Source organism: Chaetura pelagica, unplaced genomic scaffold (genome assembly GCF_000747805.2).
Source record: "Chaetura pelagica isolate M959 unplaced genomic scaffold, ChaPel_1.0 scaffold66, whole genome shotgun sequence".
Classification (NCBI taxonomy): domain Eukaryota; kingdom Metazoa; phylum Chordata; class Aves; order Apodiformes; family Apodidae; genus Chaetura; species Chaetura pelagica.
In genome coordinates this window covers 171,644-188,343 of record NW_009953811.1, presented here as the reverse complement: position 1 = coordinate 188,343, position 16,700 = coordinate 171,644, and the positions used below count along the sequence as shown (strand labels likewise).

The 16,700-nt window shown below is 37.0% G+C and overlaps 1 protein-coding gene across 1 annotated transcript in view; it reads left to right on the top strand.

Moving 5' to 3' along the window:
• LOC104391927 (voltage-dependent calcium channel subunit alpha-2/delta-1-like) overlaps positions 1 to 16,700 on the top strand; it is a gene marked incomplete at its 3' end in the record, with an annotated part of 226,228 nt that overhangs the window by 39,445 nt on the left and 170,083 nt on the right. Inside the window, exon 2 of the mRNA XM_010001279.1 lies at positions 15,208 to 15,289. Coding sequence (XP_009999581.1) covers positions 15,208 to 15,289 — 82 coding nt within the window. The remainder of the gene's footprint in view (positions 1 to 15,207; positions 15,290 to 16,700) is intronic.

The window sequence follows — 16,700 nt, the reverse complement described above, 5'->3', positions numbered from 1 at the left end:
TAACCTTTGTAAGACTGAAAGCTATCTTGTGTCTCTTATCTAAAGTATCATCAGTTGTACTGCAGGCAACAGATCTCACATAGCACTGCATTCATTTTAAATGAAGAGATTGTTTCAGCAACATGCTTAGAAAGGGGTACAAATGGATCAAATTTTGATTGTGCTACTTTGTTGTGTGCTAAGGGCCTTTTAAACATCAGTTGATCTCAGAATGCTTTCCAGATACTTTTCAGCAATCATGATTGCTAGGACAAGAAATGACATGGTAATCCTACAAATGGGGAGTGGTGAGGTGTCTCTGTCTTTGTTTACCTTCTTCTGTACCCACACAGATCAGGTGGTTTTGGATGTGACAGGCCTGTACTTAACTTCTCACTTGAAGAGGGGAATTTTGTTGAGAGAAGCAGGTTAACAATTTAGTTAAGGAATATTTTCCTTTGCAAAACAACTGTGGGGATTTAAACATTTGTGAAAGCTCCTGTACTATTTACCCTATGACACAATCCTGAGGTGCAGTTCAGGGAGCCCAAGTCAGGCACTTGACTACCCTATGCAGTCAATAGTAAGATGCAGAAACTTCCAAAGAGGCAATTTAGAAAACCTACAGAAGAACCTAAGCAGATCACACAAATGCTCCTCAGATTGCTGTTAATATAATGGAGCTTGAGTATGCACATCCTTTAGCCATTGAAAAATATCTCAGCCTTGTACTAGGAAAACAGTCAGAGACTTCATTTATACTCCCAAGCATGAAGAAGCACTGTGTAAAGTTGCAGTAAGGATATAGTCTCCATCTATAGAGTTAATAATTTAGCAGAACACTAAGGGTGTATGAGTCAAACAAGCCACTCATAATTAGTGCCAGATAACATACTTTGACTGTCTGCACACGAGCACCAGCCTGTTACTGCTGCTTAACAACAAAATCAGTGAAGGGGTTTGTTGCCTTTTCTACCTTGTGAAGCTGAGATAATAGCTTAAAGGACTGTTTTAAGCTCTTTTAAATAACTCATATAAAGCCAAGGTTAGTTAAAATTATTCTAAATGCTAGATTTAAGCATAAATACCTTTCAAACCATGCTCGTGAATTTGAGGCCAGATTAATGATTTCTGAATGCAGTCCTTCAGCAGCATAAAGCCTAATGAAGATATCTGAGGGACTGAAATAGGACCACTCAATTCAGTTAAACTTACTTCTTGGCACATGGAGATGGCTCAACGGCTGTTGATCATGTTGTGATCATTCAAATCAGACTTCAGAATTTGGTCCTGTTTGGCTCGCATCTCCCGTGTTCATCCTGTTTCTGCCTGTAATTTACAGAGAAAGAAAATCTAGGACCTCTCAATGCACCTCTGAAGCATTAATCAGTGACTGGAATGTCAGATCAGCATGGGACAGGCATTGCATTCAAATCTGACCTGATGGTCTCAGCATAACAAATCAGCTTTTAACTGGAGAAGACTCTGACTTTTATTCTTTGCAATCCAACGAGAATCTTTGACAAAATTTCAATGATGGATTAATGCTTCTTGTAGGCAATTTTATTTGACTTACGCATGTTGTGTAAAGTGCTTCTGTTACTACTAGTTCATTAGACATACCTCTGTGTGAGAGAGAATATTAAAATAAACAAATTGAATGCAGCTTATAATGGTGTGAAGTTTATTTTAACGTGCATGCAATGGAACAGGCAAGGAAGAACTTTGATATAGAAACTACTAGCCTATTTCTACCCGATTCCCTTTTTTCCATTTAATTAAAAAAAATAATAATTAAAGACTTAAGTAGAGTCCATCCTAACTAAACATTACATGTTTTTCTCAACAGGCAGGAAAGACCAAGTTGTTATCTGATGAGTGTTAAGTCTGAAGTTTGAGTAGTATGCAGACAGTAGTATACAGACAGTTTTGCAGCCTGAGCACAGAGCTTTTTCTGTAGTGCTTTAAACATATCAGATGCAAAATAAATAATAAACAAACAAATAAAAAATGTATATAGTTACAAAGAAGAAAATTGTACAGAGTGTGACACTTAGCGAATGAGTGGCTGACAAAGGTGTGTTTCTGCTATTTCAGAACTGTCTTCATGGTGAACATGAGAACACAGTTGTACTGAAGTTTTTGCCTTCCCTTGCATCTGGGGAATGTTACATATTCAGAGCTGTGGAGGCACTCTGTATCCTTGGAATCTGGTGTGTTGTCACAACAAAATTGTATTACAGTCATTACAATGACGAGAAATGCAGAAACTGCACCTAGTTTAAAAGGCTCCTTCATCTTTCTCTAATGATATTGACAGTCTTTTCACTGAGCAGTTTGGAGACTACCTAGGGTAGCATTTTATAAATAAAATACAACTTAAAAAAAGTTGAAATGCTCTCGTTCACAGAGATATATTTAAATTAAGCAATTAGATCTTTCAGTTTGTGCTTTTGCAATATAAGAGCTGTCCTTTCATTTCCACTTTCCATCCCTGCCAGCTACTGCTCTCTTCTGTTGAGTGACACCCATCCAGGCCTAAAAAACATACAGCATGACCCTCCGGAGTTGATACTTTCCCTGCTTGCCAGGCACTTACTTACTTTCCCCTTTTCTGTTGCCTCACAACTTCATATCTGTACCTTTTGTATACTCTGGTTTCTTCTGATAGCTCATGTTGGAACCAATGCCCTTAATTTGTCACAGTGCAGATCATAGCATAGGGAGAGACAGCCTGAGGTGGAGAGTGGCTTGTGTTCTTTGCAAGATTAGAGTCAAATTATAGTTGTTTCTATTTGAATACTCTTTTTTTTTTTTTTTTTTTTTTAACTTAAAAAAATCCTTTCCTAGATCAATATGAGTGAATTTGTAATTGTTTATTAAACTGTTCCCTTCAGAACAGCTATCCCCACTGCTCTGGATTAACACTTTTCTTAATTAAACACTATTTATGACTCTTTTTCCAGTACTTTATACTGGAAAATGAAAATAGAGAAAGAGATGCTGAAAAAGGAAATGAAATGTGTTTTTGTGATTTATCTATTTTGCATAACACATAGAGGCATTACTTTAGCAATTGACTTTTTTTTTTTCTTTGCTCACTGTAATGACTCCTAGAGATACTGATTTAATCAACTAACCATGCAAATGCAATGATTGTGAATCAAATCATTGTGAAGCAAACAAATGTTTCACAGTAAATTGCCAAGGGATACCAGCTACCCTGCTCTGTTTTTAGTCAAATATATTGTCTTTTAAGCAGCTGCCTTGTAAAAAGCTTTTTCTATATATGGAACTTTAATCAAAATGTCACTAAAGCCTGCCTTTTGGTATGCTCATTTGAAGCACATCCAATGCTCTGATTTATTAAATTGTCTGGTGTTGACTTCGGCCACCATTACCCCTAGTAAGCAAAGATAGATGAGGGAGTGACAAAAAGCTCATGTCAGAGCCGAGATCAGTTGCGCGTGTGTGATGTCTTGATCTATTTGTATATCCCTCTTGGGGACCATCAGGCAATTAAGTTCACCCATTTCAAACACAGCCCTTTCTGTACAGTCTGATTTGATAGGAGAATGGGTAATTCCTGGTAATGACTACTACATCTGTTCAATTACATTGCATTGTATTGATGCTTAATTAGAGAATGTGTTGAAATTGGGGAAGGGGACAAGTGGAAGAGGGGAGGGTTGGCTCCCAAGTAAATGTCAGAGACTCTTCCTTAATAGCCTGTCTTTTTAATGTGCATTGAATGCACTGACAAGCATTGTGGCCTCCTGACCTTAGAGCATTCACCCCCGCCTGAGAAAGGAGAGCAAAGCCTCTTTGAGAAGGCATTGTTTTAAAGCTGAATTACATCTAGTGTCATTCCTGTTCAGCTTTACTGTGAACTGACCCTTACAGCCCTTTGGCCCCATGTGCACGGTTCAAAACCATTTGTGTGCCAGAGCCCTCTGAATCAAACGCTTGCAGTCTCCTCAAACAGGCTTTCAAAGTGAAGCCCAGACATCAGGAGCACATACTCTCTTTTTCCTAAAGGTTTGTGTGAGTAATTTGTGAGCTATCTGTAAGAGTTCCTTTTCGCTTACAGAATGAAGCTGAGGCTTCAATAGTGGCATGTGACATTATCCTTCACTATCCAGTTTCTGCAAATTTAAGAAAAATACTTTATAAAACTCTTGCAGGATTACAACAGAAATATAAGACCTGCATGGCTGTTCATGACTGAAGTGGCTTATGAAGCCTGACACTACCCATTTCAAAGGTTAATTTTGTAAAGTGGAAGACTGAAAAATGGTTTACATTGCTGTTGGTTCTTTACAGGATAATTGCATTGATTTTTTTTTAATTTTTTTTTTTTGGGTAGTTCACAGTATGCTAGCACTTCTGATACGCAGCTGGTCTGTCTGACACCCTGGAGAAACTCAGTGCTGATGTAAATATATCTAAGGTCTATCTGCACCAGCTTGTGCCAGTACTGTACTACCCCTGGGCTCAGGAGTCCTGACCTCCACTAGACTAGCTGATATACCTAGAGTTCATGGATTTGGCCCCATCTTGCAATGAACACCTTTCAAAACTGTTTTCAAGACAGAAAACTGCAGTGTGTATGTGAACAGATTGATAACTTCTTGAACAGGATGAAAAGAATGCATTGATTATTTTTTTAATGTACAATTATCCTCTTCAAATAGCCATTAATATGCTTTTACATCCCAGGCACCAAAAAATGCCAGCTGTGCCTTTAGCAAAAACTCAGTGTAATTCAGCGTGACTTTCTGAAATGGAAAGAATTTAAAGACAGCATGGCTATTCTAATTTTGATGCTAATTTCTGTAGAAACTTAATATTCTGTGCCAGGCTTTTGCTTATACAATAATCTCCGCTTTGTATTTTTTGCATCTTTTGTCATGGTATTTTAGTTTTTTGTATTTAATGGCAGCGCTGAATGCAGATAGTGCCTGTCTTTCAGAAGATGGAGTCTGTTTAGGTCTCTCCATAAAAATATCTCTTCATTACTGGAAGTGCTCTTTACTACACATGCCATAGCAGTGGCACGTTAGGGAGGTGGCAGTTTTGCACAGTGGAAGTCAGGCTTTGAAAAAATATATTTGCAAATGAAAAAGCTGATCAACTCAGATGTGCAGCTTTCAATTAATATTTTTGGAGTACAATGCACACAAAATGTTCCTAAAGCATATAATAATTTGAAAAAAGTAATAAATTGGAAGAATAGCATTACACTGATGGGGTACAGTTGGAGTCAGAGGGTTTTTTTATTTGAATTGCTATTTATTTTCTATTACTTCAGAAAGTTTCTTTTCAGTCTAAGATCTGATTCTGTGTTTATTTGTCAGGCTGAGGCAGGCTTTGAATTTGGTGTGATCATACCACCTCATGTACAGTGATATTATGCTACTGCATTATGTAGACGTTATGTAGTGTCTGTTTTCATACAGTTATGCCTAGATACTATGGTTTCTTCATGTATATTAAATGTCCTACTGCAAGCAGCAGATCAAAGTAATTGCATGCTTTCAGGAGGTAAGTGTATGTTTCTTATTTTTCAGCTTGTATAGTTTATTCAGTATGGAGAGCACAGATGTCCAGTCCATATGAGTAGCTTTTGCTTTCTAAATGCCTGAAAACAAGATATTACAATGATAATGGCACAAATTGGGTGGTTCAGATGAAATTCTCAATGAGTTGAATTGGTGCACATATGTGTGGATACATGGGCATTAGTATATTTCTGCATATATTCCTGGTTTGTATGAAACGTTTTTTCTTTTAATCTCTTCCTGGCTAGTCATGGCTATAGTATGCCATGTTTTAATTCCCTTACAGTTTGTTTTTTTTTGTTCCCTGAGGCTAAAATGTTATGCTTGTTAGGTTTGGGAAAAAGTAATTTTTATATAAATGATGGTTAAAATATGAGTGCGATATGTTAAACACACTTGATAACATAATTTATTGCCTGAAACACATTAGCAAAATTTTGCAGTTAAGCACTTTGTAAAGTTCCTTTACACTGAGATTTATTTTTGAATCATTATTTTAAGACATGCTTTTTTTATTCTCCAAGGGTATTATACCACTAAGAGACTTATCATATAATATCAAAGCATTAAAAAGTAGTAGCATTTACATACTACTTTGCACAGGGATCAGCTTCTAACCCACATTCATTTGCTTCAGGACTGGAATAACTGTAGTGATGTATGTGAGATTCAGTTTCAGTCTCTTTTACCAGATTGAATATATAATTTCAGGGGAGTATCTGTGTTTGTACTGGGGTAATGAGCTTAGTCCAGATTATGTTGGACACTATTACTAGTTACCAGAGGTGAAGCAAAGAGAGGATGAGAGGCATCTTAGTTCTGGGGGAACTTCAGCAGCAGCAAACACATCCAGGTCTCTCTGGTGGCTGCTCTTCCACATTCTAGACCATATGTTAGACCATTGCAATGTAAAAAAAACCCAACAACTGAGTTTCTTCTAATACAGATGATAAACAAATTAGGGATTCTTCATTTTTAATTTAAATTTCTCAACCACAGAAATGGTAACTAGATTGTGGGTGTTTGATAGTTTTTTCAATGCGAAGCAATAAATGTACTAGATGTGTATCTGATTATAAGAGCCATTAGTGAAATATACCTGAGGACTACTGGCACTCATTTGAGCTGAAAATTTGTTATGACTTCTATGTTGGACTGTTTTAGCACTATAATCTTTGGTAATTAAAACATAATAATTTTTAAGGAGTTCTTTTTACAGCTTTTTATTTTGCTGCTGATTCTATTTTTCAGACTTACATTAAAGACTGAGCTTAAATTATTAAATGATATTTTGTGCAACAGTAATTTCCATTAGAGGATATTTTTCATGTTATTTGCTAGGAAGCTTTAGATTCCAGAAGACTTATTTGGGAAGCAGAAGCTGTAATTATGAACATGTGTGGCTAAACACCTGTCAGCCACTTGGTTTATACTGAACAAGTTTATAAAATAATATGATCGTGGCTTTTGAAAGTGAGCACCATATTTAAGGAATTACTTGGTCACCCCAGGTTAATATATGGACATTTTGGAGAATCTACCACACACTTACTGAGGTGGAAAGTGCAGTTGCAGATAAAGAACTGAACTGGACTGAACTGAAACAAGAAGAGAGGTTGTTTCCTCCTTACATCTTTCACCTGGGACACAGGGAGTCAGCCGACTTCCCTAAGAAGTGGGTCTGGTCTGCATATTGGGCCCTTTGTTCCCTTCAGAAGGACTCTCATATGAAAGTGGCCTGTCTGTTTCTTTATGGAAGCAGTTTTGATGCAGGGTGTAGCCTGACTTAACCTCGGTGACACCTCCAAGCTAGATGAACCTTTGTCCTCCTTATTGTCGGGTGCCACTTGGAGAGCCTCATACCTGTTATGCACAGGCATCAGGGAAGCTGGGGTAGTCACTTGGCTATTGGCTATTGATACTCTTACATCTGTAAAGTTCTAGCAGACTACATGGCCAGCTTGACACATGTGGGCAGATAAAACAGAGGGCAAAGAAACAAAGTACTATTTTTTCTTTTTTCTTATTTTTTTCTTGTTTTCTTATTCTTGCTAACAGAGGAAATATCTTTGCCTATAAAGCAGATTAAGTATTTTGTGCATCATTTGCATGCATAGACATAGCATAACTTCCCTATTTTCTTCACTTGGTGCAGTGGCTAAATATCATGAATTAATCTGTTCTTTGTTGTTATTACACAAAACTTCCTAACATTTATACAAAATGGTGTGATATCTTTTCCAACAGGTAGCTGGCAGTGGATATACATACCTGTGTTATCGTTGCATTGGAGTAAAGTTGCACCTCCCAACACTTGCAGCACACCACTCTTTTCACTTACATTTTCAAATCCTTAACTTCCTTGCAAATTTCCATTTACTATAGAAAGTATTTATACTGTAGTTGTAAGCTGCCAAACCTTTATGTAGTCAATGAGCAAATTTCAAAACAATAGAAAACGGAGCATTGGAAGGCTGTGCACCACCCTAGGGGTTCATAAACATAGAAGTTGTAGAATGAGGAGAGCGTGTCTCTAGATGATGAATTTGAATCTCCTCCACTCTGGCATCTAGTTGGACTGTCACAAATCCTACAGTAAGATCTGGAAAATTCACAATGCTTAAATTTATTACTTTTCCTTAGTTTGTTTTTATATCTCACCTAAACTATACAACTCCCTGTTATTCGTTTTCTGCCTATGCAGTGGAGATTCAAGAGCTTGATCTAATAACCATGGGATTTTAGTGATTTTTGTATCAGTCTCTCTATATCCAACACCTTTCTTTCCCTGGTTTAGAATCAGTGGGATTTCAGCATACTATGACAATTTATTTAATATTTCACAAAACCTGCCTTTATTACTCTTTCCAAAGTCTGATTCTTTATAAATCTATCCATTCACCTACACACCTGAAATACGATTACTGTCAGCTTAATAGGTCATCAAAATAAATAGAGATATTAAAACTCAGTAGTTTTGCAGTAGGAGGTATAAATGCAGCAACATGGGTAATTTCTGTGCAGAAGGTTAGTAATTCTATTGTAACATACGTTCTTCTTTCACATGCCTGCTCTGAATTACAATAACAGTTTCTGTTTGCTCTTTAGTGTTGCATAAGAGGGACAAAGAATGGCTGAGAATCCTACTTTTATGATAATTTTGTATCCTTCCCCCTCTCCTTTGCTGACAGCAAATCTAAAAAACATCTGATCCTGAAAGTCAATGTTTTTCTGCACAAGAAAATAGAGCTTGAAAAAATGTAACAAGGCTTGCACTGAGTCTAATCTCATTTTTCAAACACCCCTTTTCTATTGAATTAGGAGTAATGTGTTGCATATTTTCTTCCTTTTTGATAACCTAAGAAATATTGACCTATTTTCAAAACACTTATTCTTCTTGCTGCTAAAACCTTTCATTACTTTAATTGTTGTTAGTTTTATATGCAAGAACTATTCAGAAACTTGAGTGAAACATAATCTTAAGTGAGGAACACTGGATGTGGATCTCCAACATCTGAAGAGACTTCAGTTGGCAGAATTAAGTTCTACTCCTGCCTCTTTAGATTTTAAAATACTACCCAGCAGAAGTCAGCTAATGGACCTTGGTGTGAGCAGTATGCAAAGCTATGGAATATAATTACATGAATCTACTTTCCTTTAAGTCAGCAGTAAAAATTTTGCATCAGTTCCAGCAGGAAAAACCTTCAAGCCAGGCTGTCCTACATCTAGATCTTTTAGTTTCTTTTATACGTGTAGTTGAGCAGTGGTTTATTCTGCATGTATAGTTTGGTATACAGGTTTAACATAAAAAAAGAATTCAATGAAGTTAAAAGAAAGATTTCTTGGGCTGGCACCTCCTATAATAAGTTCTGCTTTGAATGTAACAAGGGGTGTACCTGTGAAAATCCTCTGACTTTAGGAAATGTAATTATCCTACTTTGAAAGAAAAAAAAAAAGAAAAGGGAAAAAAAAAGGAGAAACATGGAAAACAAAACAAAACAAAAACTTTCTGTGCTGTCAAATTAGCTGTTATGCTAGGCTGGTTAATGGTTTAATGTGGATGGATGGGTCTGTAGTGCTCTGGCTACTTCTTCATCAATCTGATCACAGTCCAGGTGCCAGCAGCAGTGTTGTACCTTCTAATTCCCCAGTAAATGACCCGTGTCTGTCTGTCTTTAATCAGACAGTCCCCTTCATCATTCAGATAATTTCGGAGTTGCTGTGGAAAGGCACATGTGTACTCTTTTTGTCTAGTCATTCCTTGATATGGGGAAAACCTGAGTGTGAGAGAAGGTTAAAATCAATTGTACTGCAAAATGTAATCACCTTTCAGTGAAATATCTGTTACAATGTTTGTGCCAAACTAATAACAATAGGAACAAGCTAACCTTTTGTACAGGCTTTCTGTGCTGTCCTTTGCAGAAAAAAATGGCTGCTGCTTCTTTAAGTCATGGGAGCTCACGTTTGCTGTGACAGCTTTCCAATTGTTAAATAAACTCTGATCACGAGCAGCTGTCAGATACTGTGCTACAGGCTTCAGTTAAAAGGAGCATCAGAGAAGCATTTCAGTGCCTGGAGGGTCTTATTTCATTTTTTTAAAAGACAATGTTTTTTTAAAAAAATAACCCACACAAAACAAACTATGAGATAATAATCTTTCTTAATGGAAAAAAAGTTATATTTTAAATGTTCTGACAGATTTTCACCTGAAAGTTTTAAGATATGATTGTGTCCGTTTCTGAAAAACAGTCTATGAGGAGCATGAATTATGTCAAATGTATGCTTCTTTCTGGTAGCAAAATGAGAGAATTGAGATGCATAAGTACTGATGTTAGACCTTACAAATAATACTAATGATGTTATTTAAATTCTTGGGGGAAGGCAAGATTTATTATACAGAGTTTCCTCAGAGTTGTAGAATGCCATTTAATCACTAGTACTTTTGATAGTAATCTAGAAAAATGCTTCTGAAATTACTACTCTTTGTTATGGTGGTCACTGCTGTACTAGCTGTTTTACAAACAGGTAACCAAGAGACAGTTTCCACTACAGGAAGTCTAATAAACTAGGATGGATATGCAAGAAAAGCAACTCTTAAATTATGATTATTTACACTGAAGTTGCAAATGGGGAGGGAAATTGCCATTAATTTGTGATCAAGGTGGACTTCTTCCTATTCCAGTTTAGAAACTGGTATTGTCTACTCTAACCTGCCTAAAAGTAAAGCAGATAGCCTAGATATGTTGGGGATCCTGAACTAGGAATCCAAATTGTCTAGGTCTCCACTAGAGGCAAAGGAGATAGGTAGTTCAGCTCACCTGGGTGAGGATAGAATGGGTCAGCTCTGTAGAGGCCTTTTTCCGTTGAAGCAGAAGCCTAGTTCAATTGCAAATGAAATAAAAACAAACAACACAACAAAATAAAAAACTAGTCTGGGTGACTAACTTCAAAAGGCAAGGTGTGTGCTAAATGTGTGGAAGCAGGAGTTCTAGACAATATATAAGAAATATTGAAAAATCAGGAATGTTTTTGCAAGTTAAAGAGTAAAATGATCCATTTTTAATTTGCAAATAATAGTAGTTTTAAGTAATTAATGTTTTTAAAGGTAACTTCCTTCATGATTTCAGATTTAACTCACTAGCTATTCTATATTCTCACAATTTCAGGTTCCTTTTAGGGCAGAGAGGAATATATCCAGTAACAACACAAAGCAGTGGGAAATGAAAAAAGTCAATTTAAAAATCAATCCTCCCTGATTTTTTCTATTGACTCCTCTTTGAAATAACACCCAGAATTTTTATAACTCAAATGGATCATAAAAAAAAATCTCAGTGTGTTCAATTATTTATTTTATGCTTTGAAAACACTTTAGGGTAATGGGTTTCAGTTTTTCAACTTTCATATACCTCATGCTTTCCAACAGAAAAATAGAAACCATTAAAAAGTGGCAAATGATAGCATTTTTTTTTCTTGGTTTTGTTCACACTTGTGCTTATGAGTTGGTGCTGTTCTCACAGGTACACATGATGGCCTTAAAGTTGTGGTAAACATAATGCACCACAAGGGGTGATTTTTAATAGACTGCTTTCTATACAAAACTAAATGTTTATATAACATAAGGGCTTTGTGGAGATTTAAACCAGGCTGTTAATTTATTTTACATCAGATTTTGGAAAGCAAAGTATAGAAGGGAAGTTTTGGGAGTATTAAAATAATGACAGAATCGATTGTAATAGTTAATGAAAATGTAATTGGCCCCTAAATCCCAACATAGATCACTTTCATGTGGCCAAGTTACAGGTGTAGAATGTGAATGAGCAAAGAAATAAGGCAGTAAGTGTACTTTTGGGTATACCATGCAAGGGGAGAAAGCAAATACAGGCCATGACTCTGTTGACCCACTGTTGAACCTCCATGGAAAAGCACTAACACTAACCAAAAGGGGGCCCTTGTTATTTTGCTTGGATATAGGTATACAAGTGATTCAAATGGTGCAGTAAATAGTCACCAAAAAATGGCAGAATAGCATGAAGATTGGTCAAAACATACAAAGGGTAAGGAGTGTCAAGAAAGAGCTGCTCTGTTACAGTGGATAAAAGCAGACTTTGGGCACGTGTTAAAATATTGTGTCCATCTGGAGGTCTTCCCCGTAGAATGTTTTGTAAATGTTTAGTAAGATGTTAAGCTCTGCAGCAGAGTTTTGGTGGTGTGCTGGAAAAGAAACTCATGGTATCTTCAGTCTTTTTACTCATTGTGCTGCTGGTTCCTGACTTACTCATGATTTGTGAAGAGAGCTGAGGATGTACCAACTTAAGAGGCAGGCCCATTTTGAAGTAAATCCTCTTTGAAGTAAATCTTGCTGTGATGCACTGGAGGTATTTCTGGAAATGATGTATCAGTAAGATTTCTCTTGAACAAGCTTGTTCAAGCCCTTCTTCCAAAACACAGTCCTGTAGTTTCCCATTAAAAGGCTCTACTGTTAGTTGAGGTTTCTTTTTACTAATTGATGAACAGCTTATCGCTAATCAACTACGGGATGACTGAGTTGTTAGCAATTGTTCTAGTACCCATCAGTCCTTTCTAATTGCCAAATGGTTTGTCCCAATAAACATTTCTTATATTCCATGTTATATCTTTTGTTTTTGGTGGGTTTTTTTTCAGCTTTTACAATATTGTGCACATCTTTTTTCCCTATAGAGAATCCAGAGAGTATTTTATACAGTTGAACCTCTCCTGTCAGGACTTCAGAACTATTTGATTTAGAAGCATTGATTTTACAGTCTTTTAAAAGAGTTTATTAAAGCTTGGTCCAAATTAGAAAAAATACATGCAAATGAAATACATTGTTCATGCAAATATAGATGTTCACAGCCTGTGTGAAGAGGTCTCCTCTTGCATTATTGATTTGGCATATATTGCCGTTCAATCAACATAGTATTCTTCTCAAAATTCTGGAATTATAACTCAGCATTCCTCCATCTGGATTAGAAATAAATCTTTGTTGAGTGCACTGAGGAGATTTGGAAGGGTAGACAGTTTTCTGACAAGTGTCTAGTCCCTAGGAACTAGATCAATTAAAATTGCTCAGTCATGAATGAGAGTAGTGAAGTAAATTTTGTTTAAAATTCAAGTAGTTTAAAGTGATGAAATAATGGAAGTTCTGTACAGACAGAGTGAAATAATTGTTCTTTATCCAAAGATTTGGAAGGGAAAATTAAAGCTATGAAACAATAGACAATAAAGGATTTGACACAACAGATGAAAGTGTCAAACTTGCCAGACCAGGGACTGGCAGGAGGGTGAAAACAGAAGTCTCACAATAACCATAGCAGGATATATGGTTATTGAGAAACCATGGTTACAGCTTGGTAGTTGTTGAAACAGTTTTTGTAAGGAATGCTGAGTTGTAAATGTAAAGCACTCTTCTGGGTTTTATGAAACTAAAATTCAATTTCTGGTACAGATTTTTGGTGGAGGCCTCAAAGACACTTTCAGCTAAACCTTAAAAACATTCTTGTTTAACATGTCAGAATATTCTGATTGTGGGTTACTGTATTCAGATAGGATTCATGACAAGCATTATATTGATTGAGTAGCCACGCAATATTGATTGAGAAAAGGGATTTGCCTTAAATTTGACACTTGTGTAAAACACAGTACCTTCCTGTCTATGTAGTTCTTATTCCTATTTGTGCACACTTTATTTTGAGCCACCAGAAGGTCCTTCATGTTAGTTGTCATAGCCGTAAATGTTTTCCTTTTGGATGAGTAATTGCTGTCTTCTAAAGCATGAAGAAGGATCCTTTAATAAAAGTAGCCAAGTCACGACCGCATAATAGAGGTTGTGCTCTTTTAAGATACTGATTCTGGTTTAACACACAGCGACCATGGGAAGGAGTGAAACCAGCATTCCATATTCTTTCTTACTCTTGCAGATTTTCCATATTACTGCAAAAATGGAGTCTCTCTTTTTTTCTGCCTTTTCTATGTTCATGAATAATCTAATCAGTCATTCCTTGGATATAAGATTAAGGCTAGGAAATAGCCAGGAAAAATGTATGGATCTCTTCCAGGTTTTGGAACAGAGAGCTGTGATAATGACAGGGTAACTATGACAGATGAGTTGGAGATCAAACTTCCTAGCTAAGAGTACGACACAGCCTTCTTATGCCACTGGAATGAACATGGACCTTACTGTAATAAACCTGTACTATGGCTCCTTTCCTGCTACAAAACTTGACATGGCATAGAAACATAAAAACTGTATTGGATCCAAAGCTTTTCCAAAGAGTCAGGTTTAGTGGGCACAGGGAGCTGAGCACACACAGCAACAGATCGGCACTGCCTGCTCCCCCGTGAAAAGCAGCAGCCAGGACAAGGCACGTATTGCCAAAACAGCTTGCCCTCTGCTGCCCATCCCTCTGCTGCTTCCTTGGAGTGGCTGGAGAGGGGCTACTGGCCAGAAGATTTGTTCTGTTTTGTCAGCCTGCTGCCAGTTGCTGTTTTTCTTTGCTTGTGCTACCTGTTGGAAGACGGACCTCAAGACCCTCAGGAAGTGTATTGCTGGGAATGAGTTTGGTTTATGGCTGGTGTAGTGTGGTGGCTTCCGCAAAAATCTGTGTGAGAAGAATTAGGCCATCAAGGCAGAGTAGAGGTTCCATTGAAAAAAAAAAAAAGGAAGGCAAGTTAGGCTCTGTTGCTCTATTACTTTTGGAAACAGACCTTGGTAACAGTGATATATATGAAGATCAGGTAGGAGGGCGCTTTGGGCAACTTGAGCTGGTGGAAGTAGTCCCTGCCCATGGCAGGGGGTTTGGAACTAGATAATCTTTAAGGTTCCCTCCAACCTAAACCATTTTATGATTCTGTGATGAAAATAGTATCTGCTCTGGAGAGCACCAGGCTGATGAAAAGTCAAAGAAAGAGAATAACCCAAGTACCTTAGCTTTGAGTCAGCGAAAGAGAACACCATCAGGGTGCAACTTGAATATTTTGGTCCATTCCAAGCTTCTTTTTTAGCAATCAAAAACAAGCCTTGTATATTTTGTGTTCAATTGTAACACCATTTTCTGACTTTTTGTCTTTTTCTTGTTTTGTATAATTTCATGCAAGTTCCATATGCCATTCACCTGATAGGATATTTCTTTCTTCTTTTTGGTTTTTGTAGGATAAAGTCATGGGTAGATAAGATGCAAGAGGATCTTGTAACATTAGCACGAACTGCAAGTGGAGTGGACCAGCTTGCTGCGGTGAGTACGATGTGCCTTAGACTGCAATATCTGAAGAGTGAAAGGAATGGTGTGCATCAGCAGGGCATTACAATAATTTCATCCCAACACAGTAAAAAGGTGTTGGGGAATTAAACTTCTTTTTTACAGTGCTTACTGAGAGAGAAAGAAATAACACAGTCATCCATCAATTCCCTCTTAATATTTCCCAACTTGCTCATTGCTAATATTTAATCAGCTTTGCAGTATCAGACAGAAGACTTAACCAGTGACGCAGCTCCCACCTGAGGCAAGCGCCTTTATGTTACATGTTTGTCAAATATGGTATCCAGGAAGCAACCATTCATAGTACTGGAAAATTCTGCTCTTTATTTACAAGGCAGACTATTTTTCTACACATATTTTCTGAAATGAGGAAGCTTTTGATTAGAAGAAACATAGATGAAAATGAAAACTACTCTTATTCCAATGTAACTCAAAATGTGTTTTAGGTAAGAACTTACAATTCCTGTCTCATTGAGAAGAAACTTTTGTCCTATGTTCTATTCTTAGAGGCTAAAAAATACCACCTGAGATTGCAGAAAAATTAAATCACAATTCAGAAAATGTCAGGATGACACTGCCTATAAAACTTCGTATGTATACATCATGATCCAGTATGCAACCACGTGATAATATATTTCCCTATCCCTGCACAAGTCCCATGCCCCCTTATGTGAACCAAAGGATCTCTGGACTGAAATTTTGGCTGTTATGTCAGGAAAATAAGTTACTCTGTCAGTAAAAAGAAGCCCTTGGTGTTGAAGAATTGAACATGAAGCTGTGAGATTTGGTTTTCAAAAGTCATATTCTTCCCAGATGATCGATGAAATGAATAGTAGCTGTGTATCAAAGCTATTAAGAAACACACAGAAAAGTCAGGTGTGAAGTGTATTAATACATCACAGAGAGCGATGGTGGATGGAGCTGCACATATGTCTACTTTTACATTACGGAAACTTCAGTTTAGATGAGGTTGTTGATCATCACTGTCCTTTAGAAAGAAGGGCTGTGTCACTGTATATACATGAGAAACATAAAGGAAGGTTGCAGAGGTTATATTAGTTCTGGCACTTCCTAATATTTGAGTGATTCATATTGCAACACAATTTAAGGCAGATGCTTTAGATGCACTTTTAAATCTTGGAGAACCCCAAACAAACTGAACATGAAATATTGAAGTTTTTGTAGGTGGATTTCACATATATCTGCTGACAGAGAACAATAAGACTTGTACATCATGTCTCTTTCCAGGTTTTGGTGAGGAGTTTCTTCTAAGAGGGGGGAGGATCCTTTTTCTGATCTAGGTGTGATCTGTTCTCTTCTGCACTTGCCATGTCTCTTTTTCCCCACTATCTCCTCATTCAGCATCATACCCCTGATCCACCGTTTG